Source organism: Saccharomycodes ludwigii, chromosome IV, assembly GCF_020623625.1.
Source record: "Saccharomycodes ludwigii strain NBRC 1722 chromosome IV, whole genome shotgun sequence".
Taxonomy (NCBI): Eukaryota; Fungi; Ascomycota; class Saccharomycetes; order Saccharomycodales; family Saccharomycodaceae; genus Saccharomycodes; species Saccharomycodes ludwigii.
The window spans coordinates 842481-868794 of record NC_060203.1 but is presented as its reverse complement, the minus strand read 5'-3'; the positions used below and the strand labels follow the sequence as shown (position 1 = coordinate 868794).

Genomic DNA, 26314 nt, shown 5'->3' with positions numbered 1-26314 from the left:
GTTTATCTAATTTTTATATCTTTCCTTTATCCCTTTGATTTTTAAATTAAATTAAATTAAATTTATAAGATAACTGATTTTTGTTAAATATAACTCCACCCTTTTTTCTTAAAAAATTACGAAATTAAGTTTTAACACTACCAACAGCGTTGTACAATTTGATTCAAGATAGATATAGTGTGTATATACGTACACTAAATATATACCGCTACGAATTTTGACGGAAAAAAAAAAAAAAAAAAAAAAAAAAAAACACAATAAATATGAGTACAATAACTAACCAGGTGGTAATTGAGTAGTATCAACAATTTCGCTGATTTCCTTCTCTAGTTCTTCTTCATTACCATCAGCATTAACTGGAGTTCTTGGCACAGCCATCATACCACTTCTTGCAACTTCCAAGACACCAAATGGTTCAACTAATTTCAAAAAGGCAGAAATACGACTGGGTTTGGCACTTAATTCAACAATACAGTTTGTCTCGCTGATATCAACAACTTTACCGCCAAAGTTTTTAACCAAGTTAGTGATACCATTCAAATGTTCATGTTTCAATCTTAAAACTTCACTTAATGGTAAGTTACTTGGATGATATAGCTGGTTTCTAATATTATCAGTAACAGTATTATCATTGGAATTTGCGGCTCTTTCATTGTGGTGATGAATCAAATCTTCAAAATATTCAGCACCCAACAAGGAAACTCTGGCTAGTAATAATTCTCTCTTAATTATATCGCTTTGAGTATAATCCAAGACGGCATAGACTGGAACCAAATCTTCAATTTGACGCCTAGCTTGTTCAATCACGCCATCTTGTCCTTTTAGAGTAAGTGTCATCCTACTTAAATCAGATACTTCGGTGTTGCAAACAATTAATGAATCAATGTTGAAACCACGTGCAGCTAATGTACCACTAATACGAGACAAAACACCTGGTTCATTTTGTACCAAACAATTTAGAACATGTTGCTTTCTTACTGTTTTGGAGGGAGCAGGTGTTTCATATAAGATAGAAGATACTGCTGAAGAAGCGTTCCATGAAGGTGTTTCCAGCGTTGGTAATGGTGGAATGTTTTTGTTCTTGTGTAGTTGCTTATAAGCCAAAGCTGATGTGGAGGATGAAGATGACTTCAATCTTTTGGCAACAAACAATTGAATTGATGATGATAACAACTTGTTAGTAATGGTGTTTCCACTAGATCTGATCATGGTGAAAGATATAGGTTTATTAGGTTTTTAAGAAGTATGGTTAATAAGTTACAAAATATATTTTAGCTTTCGATTTCAAAGTAGTAAAAATAAAAGAGAGAGAAAAAAAAAAAAAAAAAAAAAAAAAAGTGGAAAGTGAAAAATGGAAAATAAAAATTTTCTGGTAGTCAAAAACTAAATAAGATTCCAAATTTTCTGATTAAAGGAAAAGTTTCGTAAAATGTGGAATATTTTTCATTTTGAGTCATAAATTTTTTTTTTTTTTTTCCTTTTCGTTTTTAAAATAATAAAAAGCGGTTTAAAACTCCTCTTTCGGCATCGGACGAAAAACAGCGTCGCAACTACAAAATAATAATAATGGAATTCTTGATTATGAGAAAACTGCATTGCTTTGGGCCAGTTCCATATTTATTTATTTATTTATTTATTTATTTTTACTTTACTTTACTTTACTTTAACTTGCTTTCCATTTTCATCACTGTTATATCAAATAATAAAAACTTTTGAAACCATTATCGCTCTATGTATAAAATTAACACAGAAATACATGTACATATGTACACATTCTCATAAAGCTTTCAATGTGACTGTTTGGTACCTCTATGATGTAAATTTGATTTAATATTTTTATAGTTGTCGGCACCAATCTTACTCGTGTCAACATTATGGTAGTTGTTTATTGTGGATGTTGCAGTTGTCATGCTATTGTTGTTCTTGGTATTATCATTGTTAATTGAAAATAAGGTATTATCATAATGGTTTGTGGCCGTTGTTATACCAGAAGAAGCAGAAGTCGTTGTAGGAGTAGGTGGAGGTGTCAATTCTTGGAAATAGTCTTTAGGCAATTTAGAAGCCAATTCTAGCTCATTTTGTGTTTCGGTTGTATAATCGTCATCGATTTCCTCCACAGTTATATAACCATCTGTATAGGCCAGTTCATCTTCTAATGCTGGTTCTTCTGTAGTAGATTGTGAAGTACTGCGTGAGCGGTATTTTTGTCCGATTTTATTGTAATCAAAATCGTCGATTACATTATCTGGTATCACAAGGTCGTTTTTAGATAACTGCGTTTTGAATAAGTTCATTTCCTTGGATAAAAGGTTTAACCAAAAATCAATTTTGTATTTTATTCTTTTAATAGTCCTAGTTATATTAAATTCTATAATAAGCATAGGGAATTTCCAAAATTCACCAATTTTATAGCATATTAAACTGGTCGTTATACCCACTAGTAGACCAACAATAATCATTGCAATTAAATTTTCAATTAATATTTGTAACATGTAAATATTTTTGGTAATGGTATTAGTGTGGGTACCCAAATTAGTAATACTGATTGTTTTTTTAAAATTTTCTGGAGTAATTATGCTTCCAAACAAAGGATAAAGTAGTGTGTTAATTGGAAGAGTAAAAATCTGAAAGGCAATTTTACATATTATGGAAATGGGGTTTAGTATAATTATTGATATTAAATAGAATAATGTCCCAAGATTCCAGGCTATTAAATTTTTATTAAAAGTTATTAAGTTGCTGGCAATTTTGGTAAATAATGAGATTGGAAGATAATGTGTTTTTTTATTGTAAAAATACAACAAAGTTTTTTTGATATATGGTTGTGAATTCGTTTGAATAATGTCTGTAGTGACATTCATAGTTACGGTGTTTATATATATGACAATTGTTTTTGTGCTATTGTTATACAAAAAATGTGGTGCAACTTCTTCAATTTAGTTGGAAGATATTGACTATTCCTTTGGATAGTTTGTAGTATAGACCTTCAAATGTAATTGTTATTAAGGATTAAGAGATTGTTTTTAAAAAAAAAGGGAAAAAAAAAAAAGCCCTATAACACTAAAAAAAACCATGCGAGGGGAAAAAAAAAAAAGAGGGAAAATATTTTTCTGGTTTGTATATTATCGTGTAGACTGTAATATATAAACCTGAAAAAAAATCATCTTTTTTTTTAATATCACTTCTTACTCTAGCTTTGCTCAAAAGTTTTAATTTAACATTTTACTACTCCTTTTATTTTCTATGTAAGAAAAGGAAAAAAAGATCCATTCAATCATTCAATCTCCCGTTTCTGCCCCGTATCGTCTTTTGCTGTTCAATAGGATAATGGGTTCTAATAGTGGAGAAGATTAATAAGATCCTTTTTCTTGCGTGAATAATGTTTGTCATTTTCTTTAAACTGGGAAAATCCAACGTTTTTTGAGACAATAATTTTTTTTTTAGTTTCAGTAAAATTATTTGACTCAAAGAATTCTTCACTACATTACTGCTATTTAATGTCGGCTGGTTATTTACAGTCATTTCTGTAATAATATATACAAATTGATTAAATAACTTAAATCGAAGTTATAAATTGCCTAATAAAATTTTTACTTAAATACATATGAAAAAAAAAAAAAAGAAAAAAAAAAAACTAATATTGCAATAAAGAGTATTGGTTGATTAATAAACAATCTCCGCCACGGGCAGGATCTAGAAAGTAGGTGTACAAGAATCCTTCTGTAGAAATCACGTGAATAGGCAACATTTTAATGATTTGACTATTTTCATTGGTTTCTAGACCCGTAGCAGTAGCAGTGTCCAAATCGTTCTTCATATACTCCTGTAATAATTCCGGGTATTCCGATATATTTATATCAAGATACTCTGTTCCAAATGCGGCCACAAATCTCAAGGTGTTGACATTACTTGGTACGGTCATAGAATTAGTTTGATTAGCAGTGCTACTTGTGGATCCACGAGTAACATTGTGATTATTGCCATTATTGTTATTACCATTTTCATTATCATCTTCTTTTGCGTTTACAGCCACTATAGGTATTTTAAAACTAGCAAAATGTCTGCTTGGTTCTATAAAAGATGACACCTTTATTGTTGGAAAATATGCTCCAAGAGTTTTCACAGCTTTCCTCGATAGTTTCTGCGAAGATTTTCTGATCATTCTGGCAACTGTGCTCCTAGACGAATCCACTATTGGCTCGGTATTCGTTTGGTTGGTATTCTCCTCAGTATTAAAATGATGGTTACCAACATGAGTTCCCCTCTGCCCATCGTCATCATCGGCATTTTCTTCTTCTTCCTCTTCCTCTTCCTCTTCATCATCATCATCATCTTCTTCTTCTTCTTCTTCTTCCTCATGTGCTGGCAGGTTCAAAGTCCTGTAGACACTAGCATTCCCTGATATTTCGTCATCAATTGCCTCTCCCTCGCTCGAAGATGATATAGCAGTGTTGCCACTTGAAGATGAAGACAATACAGAAGTATTTTTATTTGTATCGATTGATGGTGTTGAAGATACCAATTTGAATATATGCACCGTTCTGCTCGATGATGTTGCGTTTAAAAAAGTGTTATCTACACTAAAATTTAAGGAATGTATTCTTGTTGGATAGGTACCCCTTCTGAATTGATATATCTTATTACCATTTTCAACTGAAAACACCCTAATAATTGTCCCCTTTTCGGACGCAGTTGCAAAATATTTCCCATCTTGGCTAATTGTCAATGCTGCTATTTCGCCTTTATGCGCTTCAATCACCATTATTGGTTGTAAATTTTTTAAGTCAAATATTATGATGTCCCCATTTTTTTTGATTGATGGATTGTTAGATAAATCTTTTACGCTCGCATCATTTCCGTTTTTCTTACCTGCAGAGTCTTCCGTAACGTTAATGTTGGTAGATGTTATGGTTTTCTTAGAAACTTGACTAGTACTGTTACTTACAACATTTTCCTCGCTAGATAAAGTTATATTGTTTGTAGTGGCATTGTCTTTTATTTCAGAATTGATAACTTTTGGAGGGGATGAATAAAGCAAATAATTGTTTTCTAAATTTGGGGAAACAGCTATTAATCCGGCTAGATTTGGAGAAGATGTTTCTATGGTGTGCAATAACCTCATATTTGTGATGTCATAAATATATATTTGGCTGGTTAATAAGATAACCAGCCTAGATTTATTCATTTTAATGGATAATATACTTGTTGGAAAAGTAATTTCACATATGACAGTGTCCCTTTTGGTATTTAGCAACCTTAATCTTCGTGGAGATAAGGAAATGTCTTCCCCTAACCCTACAACTGCTAATAAAGAAGTAGAAAATAACATTTCTACAATACCATATCCATTTTTACCCAGGGTTTCTGATTCATCGCTGTAAAATTTACCAAATGGATCGCAACTAAATACTTTTACACCAGAGGACGTTCCTACAGAGATACATGAACCAGTTTGATTAAAATTAACATAGTTTACTATTGTACGGCCGCTCAGCATATTATGAGTGTATAAAAAAAAGTGTAGTAATAAGTTTTTAATGTTTTATTTTTTTTTCTTTTTTTTTTTTTTTTCTTTTTGTATGTTTGTTTTTGGCGTGCAGGCTTGGTTTTCCAATTAGATCCAAGTTTTGAGTTTGTAAAGGAGATAATTCTTTTTAATTAGTAAATGGAAAGGGTTATTCTTGTCTTATTTCTTTGCTGTCTCCCCTATTAACCAATCTATGTAAAATAATGTGACGGCTCAAAAAATCAAAAAAAAAAAAAAGAAAAATAAAATAAAATAAAATAAAAAAATGCCATCTTCTAAAGCATGATGTGTACATTACGAAATTATAAATTTTAAATAAAAAAAAAAACAAAAAACAAAAAGATAAACAAAAGATATACAAATAATACTAATATGCTGAACACAAGATACTCCGTAAATTCTCAGAAGAAAAATTTTGAGTCCCAGTGGCCGAGTGGTTAAGGCGATGCCCTGCTATTAATTGACAGCTAGGCATTGGGTTTTACCTGCGCAGGTTCGAATCCTGTCTGTGACGTTGCTTTTTTTGCCATTACTTGACAATTTGTAAAAGTTGTTTATATATGTATAGTTTTTTTTTTTTTCTCTACTACTTACATTCTATTTAGCTTGCTGTTGATTAGAATTTTCTCTATACCATGGATCTGGAACAACCAAAATATACCTTTCCATAGCTTCTCTGAATCTATTTTTATATTGTCTAGGTGTTACAATCGTAGGTTCTTTGGTACTATTCCCCACAAAACCCTTTTCTTTTACCCAGCTTTCTAACTTCTTGTCCCAAGTAAATGTTCTAATACAGTCAATGATACCTACAGTCAACTTGTGGTTTTCGTCATCGATACCTATAACTAAGGAATAGTCCATGACGTTCATTTTCGCCAAAAATAAAGTGTCATTCCATAATGAAGCCCTTAACAATTTTTTATCATATTCTCGAACAAATATTGGTGACTCATAAATATATTCAACCATATTTTCATCTAATAAGACTTCATTTTCTTTCCCAGTTTGTTCCACATGTCTATTACGCATAGAACCTTTTAAGTCAAAAATTCGTGAAGTTTTCTTTTCATAAAATAAATTTTCCATAAGCAAAACATCTTTTTTAAATGTTTTCCCTGTATTTGTATTTTTAATTTGTATTTGATAAAACCCTAGAATTTTAGCCAAGGCGGTAGGCAAATCATGAAACATCGCTTGGCTCATGTATTGAAAATAGTTTGGTGCAAATCTAGTAAATGCATCCAATTCGGAATGCGACAATTCCTTAATAATTAATCTATCATCTAATGTTTTCAAAAATGCACTTCCGCTTTTTCCGCCACTACTATCCCATTTGACGCATCTAGATAAACTTTGTATAAAATTATCAGCACACCCACAAGCTTTCCTGAAGGCATCAAACTGCTCTGCAAAAAATATTTTGCACGACATAACGACAGTACCATCTTGAAACTGGTATCTTAAATGCATGGCAGTCTGTTTCGTTAATATACTCTCCAGTAGCAAAGGATCATTTTGGGGAGGTGCTGTGTTGTTGTTGTTGTTGTTGTTATTATTAATATCAGCAGTGGTAGTATTAGTATTATCATTATTATTGATGTTGTTTTCTTGTTCTAAATTCAATGCATTTTGGAGGTTCGTATCGTTATTAATAGTGCCACCATTGTTACCAGGATTTTTCCGACTTAGTGTTTCATTCGATTTCTCCATTTGGTCAAGTATAACACTGTTTTCGTCATTTATCTGGTCTGATTTCACATCCTTTTCATGATGATCTACCGTTGTAGTGTCTGTTTCCATTCCAGAGGCATTCTTTGGTTCTTCTTTCTTAGTTTGTTTTTCCTTACCGCTGGATTCGCCATCAGCATTGACGCCACTATTGGTGTAAGTTTTCTTTAGTTTTTGTAGATAATCTGCAGTGCTCAAACAAAATGCAATTAAAGATGTTGGTTCGTCATCTCTTATGATAACATTGCTATCAATAAAAATGTGTTCATTAGTTTCTAATGGATAAGCTAAGGGTTTCCACAACGTAGCAGACCTATCAGCCCAAAAATTTGATAAAATATTTAACAAAGATGTCTTCTCATGCTGTTGTGGAGACTCTTTATCATCACTGGTATCGTCCTCCTCATTGCTAGATTCTGCTGTATTATTCTTGCTATCAATTTCAGTGTTATGCGAATTCTCAGTAGCAGTCGTTTTGCTTTTTGTTTCTGATATTGAGCCCTCAGTATCATTTTCCTGCATCATCTGTTCTTTGCTGTATGAATCAGGTGCAGTTACGCGATCTCTTACATCAAAAGTTGGGCATTCACCCTCACCGCGTTGATGTACTAAAGTCTCTTCCCATTTATGAATCGACCTTTGTAATGCAGTGGATTCACTAGATTTTTCTACAGTTCCGTTTTCCTGGATAGGGCTATTGACATTATTGGTGGAAATATTGTTGCTAATATTGGGTCTTCCCTTATCACCGCCATTTTTATTTGCAATTTTAAAGTTTTCATTTGAGGATATAGTCGATGATGCTGATACGTGTAAGGGTTCGTCAACTGCATCTTTGACGTCCTGATAAATTTCAACAATGGGTTTAGATGTTTCAGTACGTAAAGCTTTATAATTTCTCTTGTTAATTTGTAATCTTTCCAATTCTCTTTGATGTTCAAATTCTTTGGATAAGGCATCAAAATACATTTGATCAAAAAATGACGCCAATTTCCCCACATTGTTAGTATTGTTATCTCTACTTTTATTAATAACATCGTTTTTACTGTTGTTGGTAGTAGCAGTAATAGTATTACTAGTGTTATTTTTGTTTAGTATTAACCTGTTTTCTGGCAATGCAGACTGTTTGTCTGCAAATTTTTCTGGGTGAACAAACAAGCCATTTTCACCCGCAGCGGAGTCTAATCCATTATCTGGGATGGAACTAGAGGACTTATTCAATTCAGAAAGCTTAGCATCCTCGTCCTGTTTAAAACCACGTTCATCCTTTTTATCATTTTCATCCTTATATTCATTTTTTTTAGAAGTTAATTCATTGCATTTCTGTTCCCTTGTTGTCTCAGATTTTTCCATTAAAGCAGCGGATGGGTCACTTTCTATGCTACCATTTTCGTGCTGTTTTGATTGTTTTTCTCTGGTTTTTTCAGCGAGTGCAATGCTCTTCTTTTCAAGAGCCTTATCCTCGGTTTTAAAATTGTCGCCAAATAATTTTTTCAATTGGAAAGCCGTGATTCTTGCAATATCCTTTTCGGAGGGCAAATACTTTTTTTCAAAATCAGCAAATTCGTTGATCCATTCCACAGAATAATCATGTAAACTACGAATAACTGCATTTAAGCCCAAATGGTTGTCACTCGAAGTAGTTTTCATAATTTCGTCATACATTTCTAGCAATTGCTGTTTTTCCTCCCTTGCCACTGCTTTTAACTTTTCGACCCTCTTCGTACCTTGTTCCATGATATCTTCTTGCGTGTTACCATCCAACTTGACTCTATTTAGTCTACTCATCACGCTTTGATAAAAATCATTAATCTTACAAAGTACCTTTTCTTGTAGCTCAAATTTAATCTTGATATCAGAATTTGGTTTCCAAGTAATCTTGTTCCCCGGTGTTATTAACTCATGTATATCAATGGGAGAATAATCCATACGTACAACAATATCATTTAGCCCAAAATATTTGACATGTTCCTTGGTGACATCATGCATACAATTACCCAAGCCACCCATCACTTCGGGAATACTCCAAAATATTAGTTCCAAATATTTCCCAAACGAGTAATTCCACGATTTTTCACTCATTTGCAAAATTGGTGATGATATTTTACATTTCTTACAATAACTCCATATCAGAATTATGTTTTTCAAAGCTGGTAGCCTACTTTGAAATTTCTCAATCATAACATCTACTTTCCCAGTACCATGAACATAGCTCCTGTAGTGATCAAGCACTACACCACCACAACCGCCAGTACACGGGAAATTAGCTGTTGCAACAACATTTTCTATAAACTGACCTATTGTAATATCGTTATCCCAAAAGTAGTCAATTGTAACCAGCTGAGGGCCTATACATGGCGTCCCTGTTTTGTTAGAAACCATAGAATATAAAACAGTCATGGACTGATGAGATCCTGTGCCTAACATATTATAAGACAATGAAAAAAAAAATTCCCATTGCCTTTTCCTTACTTCGAACTTTTCGTCCAAATGGGCTATTTCCTTGTCTTGGATGAATTCTATTATATGCTTGAGATCCTTTTTCTGAATACGAGAAAAAGAGCTAATAGTCTTCAAATATTCATTGTTTTCCACAAACTCTATTAATTCTTCATCTGAAACCATATGCTGGATATTATTTCTAATTTGAATTTTAGAAATAAGTTCATTTTCCAACTCTCTGGCCCTGTGCAATAAAAATGGCATTGGAAATTCGATTGACGGGGAAACAGACAAAATTCTTTGATTAAACTTATCGATAAACCCTGAAAAATAACCAGTGGCCTTGGATTGTTGTTTTTGTAACATATATTTGTCGTAAATTGCTGCGAATACTTCAATAAAATCATCCTTCAATAAAGATGACTCTAGTTTTAAGGTGAAAACTACATAAACCAAAAATTCAACAGTATCTTTAATGTTCCTTAAAATGCTATTATCTAAGCCACGTAAAACGATTGTCCCTCCCAAAGATGGGTTGCACCCACTTAGAAACGTGTATGTTTTACAAATGTTCCCATAAATAAAAGATTTCAATTCGAAATACTCGCAAATCCCTAATTTGATGTTAGATGATAGTTTGTCCACAGAAATGGCTACATCGGCCTCGGATAGTCGCGCTATTCTTTCAAGTACCTGTGGTTTTAGATTGAACTGTACCACTATGCCCGATCTGTGTAATAAATTTAAAGCATAACCCGAAACATTAGCTCCAACAAATATCACATCAGGATTTAGATTCTTGATTCTTAAAACTAGTTTATTCAAATATTCTTTTTCCTGTGCCATTACGGTATCCAGACTCAATAATTTACTTTCACTTTTTTGATAATCTAATGGAAACATTAAGATCAAAATCCTAGGTCGCTTTACTAGTCGGGGCATGCTTTTTAATGTGTTGTTTTTGGAAAAAACAATTCCATTAACTAATTTGGAATCGGATATTTCGCCTCCGGGGATTCTTTTGATTTTAATATACTGGCGAAAGTCGAGGTTACCAGAATTTTTGGCATCAACATGAATCTGTTCTAGTGTGAGTAAAATGGGGCTTATAACTTTGATCCATTCATCAACATCGATATCCCTCTGATCATTTAAAACTTGGATCATTAAAGCCTTGACATGCTGGATAGAGACCTGATTTAGAGTAGATTTCAGGTCCGTCCCTCTATTTTTTGAATTTAAAGAACTACTTATGGCCCTTCTCAAATCTCTTGTCAGATTCTCGTTTTTACTACGTAAATTAGCTTCTGATGTTGATATTTTGTTAGCAGTGGTAATAGCATTTGGTTTTATATTCCTATTGCTAACAACACCATGGGTAGAATTGCCAAGGGAATTGTTATTATTGTTATCAGTAGTTGATAGGATTGAAAACAAGTTTGGAGCACTATAACTAAATATCGACATATCTTTTCGATTAACAAAGGAATTAGATTTGCTTTTGCTTTTCCTTCTTGTTCTCATTCTTTGTAAAGACGCTTGAGCTCTCTGAGATGATTTAATAAGATTTCTAGGTAACCCATTGTATTGTATTGGATCAATGTGATGTGTATCATTCAAAGTTGTATATATAGACATTGAACCTTCATCTTCTGAACTTGAACCCTTTGAGTCATTTTTTTCAGTGTGCAAAATATTTGTTGTGTCATAAGATTTACTTTTGTTTGCCTTCGATAAGGATAATTCTGAGGAAACTCTATGGAGATCTGGCGTTTTTGGATACCCATTTTTGATATCTGGGGACATATCTTTATGGTTATTGTAATTATGGATATCACTATTTCTAGAATTATTACGTTCACCCTGTGTTAAGTAATTGTGCAGATTGTTTAATCTGTAATTAAATTCAAATTTAAAATTTCCATTCGTCAATTTGGCTTTAACTGAACTATGGTCTTGTGGCTGATATAATACTGACTCAATAGTGTTATGATGATTAAAGTGAACATTGGAATACGGATAGGGATGATGAGGATGATGAGGGTGATATACGTTATTATTTTCGTTTTTAGGTGTATTGGTATTGTTTTCTCCTATGATATTTTTTGTTACGTTATGAATTCCGCCAATAAAGTTGAGTTGTTTGTTTAGTAATGAAAGCATAGGTTTATTTTGAGAAGGCGAACTGAATGTACTACTACGACGATGATTATCAATTGAAGGCATTAAATCTACATCTTTTAAACTACATGTGTCTTTAGTGTTCATTTTGGTTCTGTTTCTGTTATTGGAACTACTGAACTCAGAATGATCGATGTTGTAAAATTCTTTGTCGTTGTTGTTATAATTTACGTTGTCGGAAGTGTTGCTATTACCAATATTGTTGTTATTATTAAAAATTCCGATATCACTGTTGTCGTTATTGTTAGTGTTACCATTGTCCATTTGCAAAGGGTTCACATCAAGAAAAGGAATTTCTAGAGCTTCTCCTTGTCTTGTTGCAGGAATAGTCATCTTAGGAGGCGGACTTATTGAACCTATTAACAGTCTAGAATCATCCGCACCGAATAAACTCACAACGTCAGTGGAATTCCCGTTATTTATGTTTATGCTACCATCATGGAAATCTAAATTGTTAGCATTATAATTGTCCAGACCCGATATTTTGTCGTCCAAGCGCTGCTGTGAGATCGTCGGTTGCAGCACTACATGTTGTTCAGGGGATACATCTATTTGATCATCTGTGCTTCCACTATCATGATATGAAATGTCTTCATCACTAGAATCATCAAAATAGTCATTTTCACAATGCTCCCAACAGGTTTTGCATAATCTAATTTTGCCCTCGTAGCCAAATTTATCCGCCCGTATTAAAAAAGTGCAGTTACTACAAAAAATTTGACCACAAATCCTACAGTGGTGTTTTCTCCTAAACGTGTTAAAACTTTTGCCGCAATGGAAGCATTCTTTACAATTTTCATCTTTCATCCAGTACTCTTTTGCTAGTAACCCAATATGACCCTTTCTTTTTTTATTTTTTTTGTTTTTATAAAATCTATGCAAAAAATTTTTAGAAAAGGAGGCTGTTAATGAAGATGACATACTATTAGTAGAAGTTAAATCATCATAGTCAACACTTTTCCTATGTTTGTTGTAATAGTTAAAATTGCTGTTGTTGTTATTATTATTATTATTATTGTTGTTGCTGTTGTAGTTGTTGTTGTAGTTGTTGTTGTAGTTGTTGTTGTAGTTGTTGTTGTAGTTGTTGTTGCTTAGGTTATTAGCTGTGTTATTTTCGCTGTAATTAGTATAAGCGCTATTTTTTTTGTGACTTGATGTCCTAATGGGTATCGCTGTTACCGATGATTTAGATTCATAAATACTCGATCTCTGGACGGCATTTGGTCCATTTAACCATGTGATTTGAGCCGGGTTTTTATAATTTGTATTTTCAAGATCCGGTAGATTAAAATCATCATCCGTTAGACTAGAACGTTTTTTCAAAAGTGGCGAAGTGCTGGTAGAATCCACTGGGTTTGTAATATGAGAAATACTATGTGGATAATCAATTATTTGATTGAATGTTTTCCCTTTTATATTATTATCATTAACTCTTTTGGAGTCTATTGGTTTAACTGATCGAAAATCCACTGACCCTGTCGTTCCCAATGGTTCTAAAGCTGGAATTTTGGATATAGGCAGATCCAAAGATTTGTCAATTTCTGGTGCACACGTCAAATCAGTAGTTTTCGTATGAAGCGTACCTTTTATGTGTCTGGGTTGTGTAAATTCTTTTTGCTCTTTCCCCCTAGCAGCAGTATTTATACTTATTGACTGTGTATTATCATTACTAGTGGTTACAGGAGACCTTATAACATCATTTTTTTCTTCTTCTGTATTATTTTTATTATTTCCCATGTTTTTTGTTGTGACTGTATCATGTCTAGTTTCGTTATCACTGTTATCTGGATCCAGAGGCAATTTTAAAGAACTTAATACGGGTTTCTTATCAAGCCCAATTGTTGTACTTGATATCAAAGGTAAGTTTTTATTAACCAAAGAGGGTGACTTACCCTTTGTGTTGTTGCTAGTTAGGGTCTTGTTAATTGGAATGTCCCTATTCATTATGAGTGTATACGGTTATACGTATACAAAGTGTACTTAACTATTAATTGGTCTTATATTATTAATTTTTTTTTTTTTTTTAACGTTTTATAAATAAAGTATCTTGCGATAATTAGGTAATATTTTGTTGTTGGTACTTTAAAAAAAAAAAAAAAAAAAAAAAAAAAAAAAAAAAAATATGAAATTTAGATAATATAAATGCTATTTTGTTTTATTTTTTTTTTATGTATAATTTTTTTTTTGTTAATTCTGTGCTCTTTTTAAAATTCAACTTTTTCATAATATACTGGCAGAAAGCACAAAACATTCTATACTTTGCTATAACAGTTTAGTAGGTGGAATTTCACCATAAACTATTTTAATATATTTGTTTAAAAGAAACTATTCTCTTCTTCCTCTCCCCCATTAAATTATAAACCCGATAATATACAATGCAATTTGGTAACAATAAAGAATGGTATCACAACTATTTTATAATTTTTCTCATTTCTTTCTCCATAATAGCATCAGGAATAAATGGTTTTTCACATGAACATGAATATTCTCATTTTAATCATGCCAATATTGATAAATTAATTTCTTTAGAATCTGAGCAAGAATCTATAATTTTACCATTCAATACTACTAGAATACCTGGATCAAAAGAATCCATCAAAATTCAAGAATATATAACTTTTTTTTTTGAACAATTAAATAACAATTCCAATGGTATTCTTTGGGTGGTAACAAGAGACAACTTTAAAGAAAATGGATACAACTTCACCAATCTAGTGTTCAGCTTGAATTACGTTGATAAAAATAAAAATAACAATAAAAAGGAATTCTTACATATGCAAGATTATAAAAAAGAAAAGTCATTAATATTAGCTGCCCACTATGATAGTAAAATAGACCCTCCAGGGTTTATAGGCGCAGTTGATAGTGCTCTTTCATGTTCTATTCTACTCTATATCGCATATTTTATAACCAACCTTGATACCCAAAATGATTATACACACATTTATGAAAATGGCTTTGTTAAAAATCTAGAAATTATATTTTTTGACGGAGAGGAAGCTCTAAAAAAATGGAATGATGATGATTCCATATATGGATCCAAGCATTTGGTATCTAAATATCCTGGAAAATACAATGGAAAGAATATAGAATTGATGATTTTGTTGGATTTATTGGGAAGTAGCGATGATGAAGATTTGTCTATATATAGTTATTTTGCCAACTCACATATTTTTTATGAGCGGTTATCTACAGTGGAAAAGAAATTGTTTCCATTTGGAAAAACAAAATTGATTAGCGATAATAAATCATTTATCTGGTCTTCAAAGAAGAATACCAAAAGACCTGTATTTGTGGTGGAGGATGATCATATTCCATTTTATACAAGAGGAATACCTATTTTACATCTAATACCACTTCCATTTCCTAAGACCTGGCATACCATAGACGATGATTTTAATCACGTGAATATGACAAGTGTTAAAAAATGGTGTAAAATGTTGTCTACGTTTACTGTGGAATATTTACATGACAGATTGTTTGAATAATTCCATTTTGCATATTTTTATATATTTAATTATTGCTCGTTTAAGTGGTTGCTCGTATTAGGAAAGCTGGAGACTTCTGGATGTGTGGATGTCGCTTTATGCATGGTGTGTGGGTTTATCTTCTCCTGCAGCCCCTTCTTTTCATTTATTTATTTATTTATTTATTCATTTCATTTTTTGAAAATGCGAAGGGGAGAAAAAAAAAAATATTGATATTTTCATCATTATAATATTAACTACTGTTTATATATACGTTAAATTTATACCATTGCTCTACTAAAACCTTTAAATAAAAATGTTTTCTTTTATTATATAAACTGAATTCACTAAAAAGAAAAAAAAAAAAAAAAAAAAATTATTTCAAGAGGTGCAAAGAATATAAACATGCTAGGAATCAAATCACCTCTGATATTAATACCATTTTTTTTTTCGTCAACGTTAATCACGTTAACAAGTGCATTAAAACCAGAGTTTATTTTCAACAATGATGAAGACGGTTGTCCTCCCTGTTTTAATTGTATGTTGCCAATATTTGAATGTAAGCAATACTCTACGTGTAACGAATATACAGGGCAATGTGAATGTGTAACTGGGTTTGGTGGACAAGATTGTAAAAGTCCGGTTTGTGGTGGATTATCTGTTCAAAACGATCAAAGACCAATAAGAAATGAAAGTGAACCCTCTTGTGATTGTTACGATGGATGGGGCGGTATTAATTGTAATATTTGTCAACAAGATTCCATTTGTAATGCATTTTTGCCTGATGGTGTGGAGGATGGTGGTGTTTGTTACAAACAAGGCATTTTAGTTCATCAGGTTTTCCAAGGTTGTAATGTTACAAATCCAAAGATCTTGAGCATTCTAAATGGGAAACAACCACAAGCGACCTTTTCTTGCAATAACACCTCTGAAGAATGTGGGTTTCAATTTTGGGTTGATCAAGTAGAAAGTTTTTATTGTGGACTAGATAATTGTACTTTTGAATACGATATTGCTGGAAACACCACACATTACAAATGTGAAAATGTCGAATGCAAATGTTTGCCTGACGAATTTTTGTGTGGGAAAAGTGGATCTATTGATATATCTGATTTTTTGACTGAAACTATCAAAGGACCCGCAGATTTTAGTTGTGATTTACGGGATCAAAATTGTAAGTTTAGTGAGCCAAGTATGGATGGATTGATATCTAACGTGTTTGGTGATTCTTGCATTACTTTGCATTGTGAATCTGGTGAGTGTATCCATTATAGCGAAATCCCTGGTTATACCATACCAAAAAATCCAAGTAATAAGAGAGCACAGGTTATCACTATTTGTATAACTGTTTTTATATTGGGATTAATACTGAGCACCACAATTAATTGTATAACTAATTCTCCGCTTTTTCTTTCATCTGCATCCGGCAAAATAAAATTGGCTGATGATTATGATGATGATAGCTCCTCGTTTTCTTCGTTGTTGTACAATGATTTATCTGAAGAATTTTTGTATAATACCGTTAATGCCACGTTAACTTTTGAGAACATTGAATATTATGTTGGGAAAAATAAAAAAACCCCCGGTAGCAAGGTTTTGAACAAGGTATCTGGGATTGTTCAACCAGGACAGATAATGGCCATCATGGGGGGTTCTGGTGCAGGAAAAACTACTTTGTTGGATATTTTGGCCATGAAAAATAAATCAGGTACAGTCGAAGGAACCATCAGAATTAATGGACAGAAAATGGGTCCCACGGAATTTCGCAAAATTACTGGTTTTGTTGACCAAGATGATCATTTATTTCCCACACTAACTGTCTACGAAACGGTTTTAAATAGTGCATTGTTGAGGTTACCGTCCAAAATGAGTTTAAAATCCAAGCATAAAAGAGTAGAAAAAGTTTTGAAAGAATTAAGAATATTTAATATTAAGGATAAATTAATTGGGAATGATTTTGAAAGAGGTATCAGTGGAGGTGAAAAGAGAAGAGTTTCAATTGCCTGTGAACTAGTTACATCACCATTGATTTTGTTTTTAGATGAACCAACCTCAGGATTAGATTCAAACAATGCAAGGAATGTCGTTGAATGTTTGTTGAAGCTAGCTAACCATCAAAATAGAACATTAGTTGTTTCAATTCATCAACCACGTTCTAACATTTTTAAAATGTTTGATAGGTTAATTTTGTTGAGCAGTGGGGAAATGTGTTATTCTGGCGTGACAAGTGACGTTGGTGGATTTTTGAAGAATTGTGGATACGAATGTCCCAGAGATTATAATATTGCGGATTATTTAATAGACGTTACATTTGATGAAAAGGATAGTACTGGTAAAGCGGACATTGCTACCACACTTGCTATTGACAATGAAGAAGTACAGCCGCCACAAGTTCATAATATAGACGACGAATTAAGAGAGAGTAATAATAGTAGCAATAGTACTAATAGAAACGAATGGGAACATTACGCTGAGCATCGAGATGAAATTAGATCGTTATTGTTTAAGGATAACGATAATGGTAATGGTGGTGGTAATACTATCTCTAGCTCCAAAGGTAGTGTTGGCACTGGCTTGTTATGTAAAGAGTTTCAAAGCAGCAGCATTTATCAGCAATTATTATACGACGTCAATATGGAGACTGTTAATAGTAATACCCATAATATTAAATTACCGACTGGCTGCGGTAAAGCTTCGTTTAGTGAACAATTAAGTATTCTATGTTCTAGATCCTTCAAAAATGTTTATAGAAATCCTAAACTGTTAATAGGAAATTACTTATTAACTGTTATATTAGGTGCATTTTTAGGTGCATTATATTATAAAGTAGAAGATGATATTAGTGGATTTCAGAATCGATTGGGCCTATTTTTTTTCATCATAACATTTTTTGGATTTTTATCATTTACCGAGTTGAGTGCCTTTTATTTGGAGAGAATTATTTTCATAAAGGAAAGATCTAATAACTATTATCACCCACTGGCTTATTTTATAAGTAAAATTCTGAGCGACGTATTACCATTAAGGATTATTCCACCTTTTATTTTAGCAATTGTGCTTTATCCATTAGTTGGCTTAAATATTAAAGATAATGCTTTTATCAAATTTATAGGAATATTGGTGCTTTTTAATTTGAGTGTATCTTTTGAAATTTTAACTATTGGGATAATTTTTGAGGATTTGAACAATTCTATTATTAGCAGCGTGCTAATATTGTTGTGGTCGATTTTATTCAGTGGATTGTTTATTAATACACAAGATATAACTAATTTTATTTTTAAATATATGAAGAATTTCTCATTATTTTATTATGCTTATGAGTCTTTGATTATTAATGAAGTTAAATCATTAACTTTGAAGGAAAAGAAATTTGGTTTAAGTATTGAAGTCCCAGGTGCCACAATTTTAAGCACATTTGGGTTCCAGGTTGCTAATTTGAAATTTGATATTTTAATGTTATGTGTAGCTATATTTGGGTTCCTGATCACTGCCTATTTGATATTAAGATTTTTCGTCGTAGAAAATAGATGATGGTGGTCTCATTATATATATATGTGTGTGTGTGTTTATTTCAGTAATTTTTTATCGTATTAAAAGCTATAGTTTATGTGACTAGTTTTTTTTTTGTTTTTTTTTTTGTTTTAAATTTACCTAGATAAAAACTGTTTGATAGTCTATTTGTAAGTAAATTATATGGAATTATTATTTTCTTTTTTTTGATAGTTGTTTATTTTCAAATAAGTAAAATTAAGAATTGGATAAATTAAAATGGGTATTAAATAATGTATTTTTTAAAAAGTATAAAGAAACAAAAAAAAAACCTCGCCTTTTTTTTTCTTTTTTCTTTTTTCTTTTTTCTTTTTTCTTTTTTCTTTTTTCTTTTTCTTTTTTCTTTTTTTTCTTTTTTTAATTCCATTTTTTTTTTCCATAAAACAAAAAAGAAAAAAAAAAAAAAAAATAATTGATAACAGATTTTTTTTTTTACTAAAACTTGCATATCTTCTTTTACACTTTAATACAAAACTTATGCAATATCGAAGACCGAATAGACCACAAAAAGTAAACAAATACCTACTAACCCCGTATTGTCACAAATATTAATGAACTCTAACACTAACAATAATGCAGCTACCATTGAACAACAACAGCTCCTACAATTGTCAGATAGGGCTAAAGATTTACACGACAAAATGCTGTTAACCGCCAATAAAGTATACACTCAGCAAGAAATTCAGGATTTAATGGGATTAAACAATTTACAAGACCTTATGCTGATTGTTCAAGAACTACTAAATAATAATTTAGTCAAATTAATGAAACAAAACAATCAGTTAAAATTCCAAGCTGTTAGTATAAATGAGGCATTTAAGAAGTCTAAAATGAGCGCAGATGAAAGCTTAGTTTATTCATATATTGAAAGTAGTGGTAGAGAGGGTATTTGGATTAAAACCATCAAAGCTAGAACAAACTTGCACCAGCATGTTGTCATGAAATGTTTGAAAAATTTGGAGGCTGCAAAATATGTTAAAAGTATTAAAAATGTTAAGTACCCAACTAGAAAAATATATATGTTATACAACTTACAACCCTCGATTGAAGTTACTGGTGGCCCTTGGTTCACTGATGGCGAATTAGACGTCGAGTTTATTAATAGTTTGTTAACCATCATTTGGAGATTTATTGCAGAGAAAACCTATCCTAACGGCTTCAATAATTTTGAACAAAGCGAACGTGATGAGAGTAACAACGAAAATAACGGCAAGTTATTTAGTTACAATGTAAAAAATTATGCATCTGCACAAGAAATATTGAATTTTATTAATTCTTCGAATATATCTAAAGTGGACTTGTCAACCCACGATATTATCTCCCTGTGCGAATCATTGCGTTATGATGACAAACTAGAGAAAATCGGATTTGATAGCTATAAAGTTACATTAAATAGTATAGTGCAAATGAATTCAGGAAGCGATTTATTACAGACAGTGCAAACAAAGAATAGTAACAATAGGAGAAGAAATGAAACTTTCAATATATTTAAATTTACCAGCTATATCTCACCCTCAAGATCTGATAAAGAGGGTGTCTATTTTGATGAATGGATTTTGTAAAAAAAAAAAAAATAAAAAAAAAAAAAAAATTGTTTTTATATGGCATAATTTTTATTATAATTTTATAAGTAACAGTATCATTCATTGTTTAGCACCTAGCGTTATTAACTGTAAAATAAAAAATAATGTATATATATATATATATATATATCAATAATAATAAAAATAATAAATACGTAATAACCAAGCACTCATAATAATGTACGTTCGTTACTTGGTAGTTGAATTGTACGGACAATGACATAGGAGTTTTCTCTGTTGGCAACACCTGCAAATGCATTATACCAAGCGATAAATGCTACAATAACACCAACCACACCACCGGCTCTTATACAACCAACACTGTCGGCAAAATTACCAATACTTAGCAATAAAAACGTGGTGGCCAATAAGAAAAATAAAGCGAAAAACATGACAGTGGCCTTCATAGTACACAAAGATAAGCCATAAGTGAAAATGGCCCAGCCCAATAGATAAAAACCTAATGCATCAGTCAATTGTTCTTCATGACCACTGTAGGCATCTATAATGCCAAACCACGGGATGTTAATAGCACCAAAACTCATCCAGAACCCACCAAATGAAGCTAAAGCAGTACCACCAAAAGTGTTTTCCACTGCAATCTCCCAAATACCGGCTATAATTTGCACCAAACCACCATAAAAGATGGCTAACCCAACGACCACATTAGATATGGTAATACCCATAGCCCTTGCATTACACATACTCAATACAAATGTAGTTAATGCAAATGCACTCAAACCTAGTGGAGCTGGATTAGCAAACTTGTGTGTAGATTCCGGAGCTAACCCTGGATTTAAAGTACCACCAAAGGCCTGATATAGATCATCTCTTAAAAATTTTTGTCTTCCTATGTATATATATTCATTATTTTTACCACCAGTGGTTATTTTTTGAATATCATTTGAAACAGAGCTCCTTAAATCTTCCTCATCATTGGTTTTGCTATAATAACTCTGTGGGTTATTATAACTAATTGGATGATCAATAACTTCATCATTTAAACCAGCAACATCTTCAGTATTATTTGCACGTTGGTTGTTGTTGTTGTTGTTGTATATTTTTTCGTAATCGGTGTTTTGATTGATTGATCTATCGGAGTCACTAGAGGCCATGTTGTTTTGTAGTGAGTTATTATATAAAATTTGGTTTTTTGTTTTTGTTTTTGTTTTTATTTTTTATTTTTTATTCTGTTTAGTTTTGTCTTTATTTAATTACTCTTATACATGTATTACAAATACTGGCATAAATATTATTATAACTGGAAGATAAAAACATTTTTTTTTAATTATAAGATTACTTTTTTCACTTTCATTTTTGTGGTCTTTATATATGTGTATAAATATATTAAGTTGATGGAGGGGAAAGATGGATTTATTACTTCTATCAACATGAAGGAGATAAATGACAGAGATGAATGATAATATAGATAAAAAGAAAGGGTGACTTAGTTTTATTTAATTAAGGAAGGTTTTGTGTGTGTGTGTGTATTTTTTCCGTGTGAAATGTTGTGGGGGTTTTGTGTTTTTTTTCTTTTTCTTTTTCTTTTTCTTTTTTGGGTAAATTGAAAAGGAGAAATAAAAAACTAATTATAACCAAGTTACGAATAACAGGTGGCGATGAGGAGACACTTGTGTGTTAAAAAGGGAAACTGACCAAATATTTACTAAAAACGAACAAAACAAATTTTTTTTTCTTTCTTTCAAAATTTAAGTACAAAAACTTCCCTTTATTACATGTTTCAGATCGGTACGTAAAATAGATTCTCCACAAGCATGCGCATCTCCAAAATGATCATTTGTCCTATTAATTTTAAATGATGTCTATTTTCCCCGCTTATCATCCGCCTTCACCCTCAATCCTTCTACTATTTTCTTTCGCTTTTTCTTTCGCTTTTTTTCCCGCTTTTTTTCGCTTTTTAAGGAAATCAAAATATAAGTAAATGAGTGACACATAAGCGATACTAACATAGAGAAAACAAGTTTAAAATCTTAGTATTGTGGAGTTAATAAATATTTATTGTTCTAATTAAATCGTTGCTTTGTGCAGCTTATTCTTCAATATTCTAAAGGAGTTGGGAGTATTAACAAAAATATGTATAAAGGTCAAAAGGAAAAACCAGATGGCGTGCGGCTAAATGCGTTTAATTGAATTAAAAAAAAAAGAAAAAAAAAAACAGTTTTTGATTATAATAATAACAAAACAATGGAGTGTTTCATACTTTATAAAAAAAAAAAACGAATATATTTGTTTTGCTGAGAATAGAAAAAAAAAAGGCGATATAATAAGATATTTAATAATTATTTGCCTCCCTTATTCTCTTCTCTACATTCCTCCATTTTTTTTTTTTTTTTTTTTCTTTCTTTTCTTAAAAGACCCTGTAAAAAGAAGACAAGAAATATGAATTCCCCACCTTTATTATTATATTGTCTTTGGAGTATTTACATATTTAAGTAATTATATCAATTAATAAGTAAACAAAGGACAAAATATGAAAGGCTGAAGTAAACACGGCTAAATTCTACACTAAAATAATATATATTATTATTTGTCACTGAAGTTCCATATTATATTCAACTACAATAAAAACAATAATTAATAACAATATAAACATCTTTATATAAAAATATATATATTTCAATTCTCTAAACTTTTTTTTTTTTTCTTTCTTTCTTTCTTTCTTTCTCTCTCTCTTTTTTTCTTTTTTTTCTTTTTTTGTTTTCTTTCCCTCCCTTTTTTTCTTTTCCTTCTTTCTTTCTTAAAACAATGGATTACACAAAAACTAAAGTCATTTCTATAAACTAAAATATTTGATATTTATATATAGGAAATCATTAGAGCGAGTTTTCCTTATTTTTTTAAAAAAAAAGAATCAAACAAGATCAAAAATAAAATACAATTACCACAAGAAAAAAAATAAACTACAAGGAAATTAAGAAATATACATAAAAAAAAAAAAAAAGAAAAATGTCTTCACAACCACAAACTTCCACAACAACAATTGCAGCAAAACAAAAAGACAATACTGTTGTTAGCCCTTCTTTAAGTACCACTTCTAATACGAGTAGTAGGTCTCAAAACAGACACGAAAAACAAAGTGCAAATGATAATGATACTAACAACGAAAACTTAATCCAAAAAATAACTACTAGTGGTGACAACAATGAATATATTATGATTGGTAGACAAAAGTTTTTAAAGGATGAATTGTATCAAGCTTTTGGTGGTACTTTGAACCCAGGGTTAGCTCCGGAATCTACGCACAAATTTGCGAATCCGGTACCCTTAGGCTTGAGCGCATTTGCATTAACTACATTTGTATTAAGTATGTATAATGCAAGAGCTATGGGTATCACTGTACCAAATGTTGTCGTTGGTGTAGCTATTTTTTATGGCGGCGTTGCTGAAGTTATCTCTGGTATTTGGTTAATGGCTATTGAAAACACGTTTGGTGCCACTGCTTTGACGTCATACGGCGCATTTTGGATGAGCTATTCTGCATTGTATATTCCATGGTTTGGAGTTATAGATGCCTATGAGGGACATGATGAGGAATTTAGAAATGGTGTTGGGTTTTTCCTATTAGGTTGGGCTATTTTCACATATGGATTAACTATATGCACTTTGAAGTCAACAGTTGCGTTTTTTGGGTTATTTTTCTTTTTAGCTTTAACATTTTTATTATTGAGCATTGGTAACTTTGCCAATAGTGTTGGATGTATTAGGGCAGGTGGTGTCATTGGTGTCATAGCTTCCATGTTTGGATGGTACAATGCTTATGCGGGTGTTGCAAATAAAGAAAATTCTTATTTAATTGCCAACGCTGTCCAGTTACCAACTAATGAAAGGTTATTATTTGAACGCAGTTCTTGATTTATGTATCACTGAAATGTTATGTTATATATTTTTTCTTCTTCTTCATATAATTTATCTAAAATAGTTTAACTTAATTAATTAACTAATTAACTAGCCACCGTTCCTTTTTAATTTTCTTTATTTAATTATTCAACATCAGCAGCAGCAGCAACAACAACATTTATAGCTGTTGAGATTTCTTTTATATCACCAGGAGTAGTTCTACAGCACCCACCAATGATTTTACAGTGCTGAACATTGACAAAATTCTCAACCAAATTGGACCAGCTATAGTTGTGGATATCATCATTATCAGAGTGACTCCAGGTACGTGTTTGACCATCATAAACTTCTCCACTATTAGGGTATATGACGTTAAAATACTTTACATTAGAATTGTTTCTAAACTCAGGGGGATAATGTTCCTTTAGATAACTATTGTACTTGTTTAAAAATTCAACAGAGTTCTTTTTGGCGAAACAGTTCATACCAAATCCAACCAAAGAGGATAGAATGATATGCTCATGATTTTCCTTGGCATTTTCTGTGACAAATTTGATGATATAATTGCAGAGTTCGCTATAAGTGGTTCCAGCTCTAAGGTTGCCAGTTTCATCATCAACAGTAATAGAAATAAAAAATGGTTTTAGACCCTTTTCGTGTAATGGTATGAAATGGTTCAGGAATTTTAACGATAAAATACTGGAGAATTCTTGAAAATTGGGAATAGTTTCGAATGCAATCAAGTCGATTTTGTCATTTTCAATGAAATTACTTAACTGTGGGCTATAATAGTTGATAAAATCTATATGATCGTCGTTAATGTTATAATTACCTGTATATTCCGATCCATTGGATAAGTATGAAGCATATGGCCCAATGCTCCCAAGCAAATATAGAGGTTTGCCATTGACTGTGCCTTGTTCCTTCAATATGCTATATACAAAGTCCACGATTGAATTCAAAAATGCAGTATACTCCGATAAATTATTGATTCTACCATCACTATACTTTATCAAGCTAGCATAGCTTGATTGGTAAGTTAATGTCATTAAACCGTTAGACCCGTTATTAATGAAATCAACATACATATCCTTAATGACTTGCAAGTATTTATTATCTTTAGAACATGCTGAATTTTCCAAAAAAGGTAATGTAGACCACAACGAATGGTTTATATTTAATCCTCTCCTTTCTAATTCGGTACCTTGACCACCATCTAATACTAGTACATTCTCAGGGTTATTTAGATATTGGTTGATTGGGAACGGCTTATCAGAATCTACTGCGATTATCATTTGTACATGTATATTTTTATTTTGTTACTAAATAACAGTGAAAGAAGAAAAGGAAAGAAAAGAAAAGGAAAGAAAAAAACTAGGGTATTTTATATGAAACAATCTTTAAACAAGTTGAAATGTAGTTGTATGAAATTACAGCTTAGCTTATAACTAGAAGAGAATTAAAATTTCTTTTTTTTTTTACACCACCACACAATTGTTATATTTTGCCCGGGAAAATAAAAAAAAAAAAAAAAAGTCAAATGGCAGTTGGAATAATAATAAAAGTGTGGAAACGTTTTTGTTGGTATGTACAGAAGGATACCCGGATAATTAGTGAATTTATGTTTCAAAGAAAAGAAAATACAAGACCGAACTGTAACGGAGATGGCGGTGAAAGGGAAACATAAAACTTGTACAGTTGTATCTTTCATATACAAAAAATATAAAAAATAAAAAAAAAAGGAGAATCAGTTCGTGGCGATCATGGAAGGAGGAACAACGAGGGGGAGAAAGTGCAAGGGTGAATTACAATTTAAACTTTTTTTTTATTTATTTTTTATTTTTTCTTTTCTCTTTTCTCTTTTCTCTTTTCTCTTTTCTCTTTTCTCTTTTCTCTTCTCTATTTTCTATTTTCTACTTTCCATTTCTTTACTACCAATTAGCACCATTTAAATCAGCATAGACAATAACAGAAAT

At 31.6% G+C, this 26314-nt stretch overlaps 10 protein-coding genes and 2 non-coding genes across 12 annotated transcripts; 6 read left to right on the top strand and 6 right to left on the bottom strand.

The window, feature by feature from the left end:
• Positions 1-276: 276 nt before the first annotated feature.
• Positions 277-1209, bottom strand: ILV6 (acetolactate synthase regulatory subunit; the record flags this gene model as incomplete). The annotated part of the gene is made up of 1 exon (XM_046078030.1): positions 277-1209. One exon carries the CDS (start codon positions 1207-1209, stop codon positions 277-279), a length of 933 nt encoding a protein of 310 aa, XP_045934402.1.
• Positions 1210-1787: 578 nt separating this feature from the next.
• On the bottom strand, positions 1788-2492 carry SCDLUD_003453 (uncharacterized protein; the record flags this gene model as incomplete). The annotated part of the gene is made up of 1 exon (XM_046076669.1): positions 1788-2492. One exon carries the CDS (start codon positions 2490-2492, stop codon positions 1788-1790), a length of 705 nt encoding a protein of 234 aa, XP_045934401.1.
• Positions 2493-3281: 789 nt separating this feature from the next.
• Positions 3282-3436, top strand: SCDLUD_003452. The gene has a single exon (XR_006829224.1). It is a non-coding gene; the product is annotated as a snR43 (small nucleolar RNA).
• Positions 3437-3634: 198 nt separating this feature from the next.
• On the bottom strand, positions 3635-5497 carry ATG18 (phosphoinositide binding protein ATG18; the record flags this gene model as incomplete). The annotated part of the gene is made up of 1 exon (XM_046078029.1): positions 3635-5497. One exon carries the CDS (start codon positions 5495-5497, stop codon positions 3635-3637), a length of 1863 nt encoding a protein of 620 aa, XP_045934400.1.
• Positions 5498-5946: 449 nt separating this feature from the next.
• On the top strand, positions 5947-6041 carry SCDLUD_003450. The gene is given in 2 exon segments: positions 5947-5984; positions 5996-6041. It is a non-coding gene; the product is annotated as a tRNA-Ser (tRNA).
• Positions 6042-6124: 83 nt separating this feature from the next.
• FAB1 (1-phosphatidylinositol-3-phosphate 5-kinase) lies at positions 6125-13825 on the bottom strand (the record flags this gene model as incomplete). The annotated part of the gene is made up of 1 exon (XM_046078028.1): positions 6125-13825. One exon carries the CDS (start codon positions 13823-13825, stop codon positions 6125-6127), a length of 7701 nt encoding a protein of 2566 aa, XP_045934399.1.
• Positions 13826-14256: 431 nt separating this feature from the next.
• On the top strand, positions 14257-15369 carry SCDLUD_003448 (uncharacterized protein; the record flags this gene model as incomplete). The annotated part of the gene is made up of 1 exon (XM_046078027.1): positions 14257-15369. The coding sequence occupies one exon, from the start codon at positions 14257-14259 to the stop codon at positions 15367-15369; it is 1113 nt and encodes a 370-aa protein (XP_045934398.1).
• Positions 15370-15753: 384 nt separating this feature from the next.
• On the top strand, positions 15754-18879 carry ADP1 (putative ATP-dependent permease ADP1; the record flags this gene model as incomplete). The annotated part of the gene is made up of 1 exon (XM_046078026.1): positions 15754-18879. The coding sequence occupies one exon, from the start codon at positions 15754-15756 to the stop codon at positions 18877-18879; it is 3126 nt and encodes a 1041-aa protein (XP_045934397.1).
• A 569-nt stretch (positions 18880-19448) lies between these two features.
• On the top strand, positions 19449-20459 carry RPC34 (DNA-directed RNA polymerase III subunit C34; the record flags this gene model as incomplete). Its single annotated transcript, XM_046078025.1, has 1 exon — positions 19449-20459. One exon carries the CDS (start codon positions 19449-19451, stop codon positions 20457-20459), a length of 1011 nt encoding a protein of 336 aa, XP_045934396.1.
• Positions 20460-20650: 191 nt separating this feature from the next.
• SCDLUD_003445 (acetate uptake transporter family protein) lies at positions 20651-21595 on the bottom strand (the record flags this gene model as incomplete). The annotated part of the gene is made up of 1 exon (XM_046078024.1): positions 20651-21595. The coding sequence occupies one exon, from the start codon at positions 21593-21595 to the stop codon at positions 20651-20653; it is 945 nt and encodes a 314-aa protein (XP_045934395.1).
• A 1852-nt stretch (positions 21596-23447) lies between these two features.
• SCDLUD_003444 (acetate uptake transporter family protein) lies at positions 23448-24353 on the top strand (the record flags this gene model as incomplete). The annotated part of the gene is made up of 1 exon (XM_046078023.1): positions 23448-24353. The coding sequence occupies one exon, from the start codon at positions 23448-23450 to the stop codon at positions 24351-24353; it is 906 nt and encodes a 301-aa protein (XP_045934394.1).
• Positions 24354-24481: 128 nt separating this feature from the next.
• SCDLUD_003443 (uncharacterized protein) lies at positions 24482-25633 on the bottom strand (the record flags this gene model as incomplete). The annotated part of the gene is made up of 1 exon (XM_046078022.1): positions 24482-25633. The coding sequence occupies one exon, from the start codon at positions 25631-25633 to the stop codon at positions 24482-24484; it is 1152 nt and encodes a 383-aa protein (XP_045934393.1).
• Between the last annotated feature and the right edge of the window lie 681 nt (positions 25634-26314).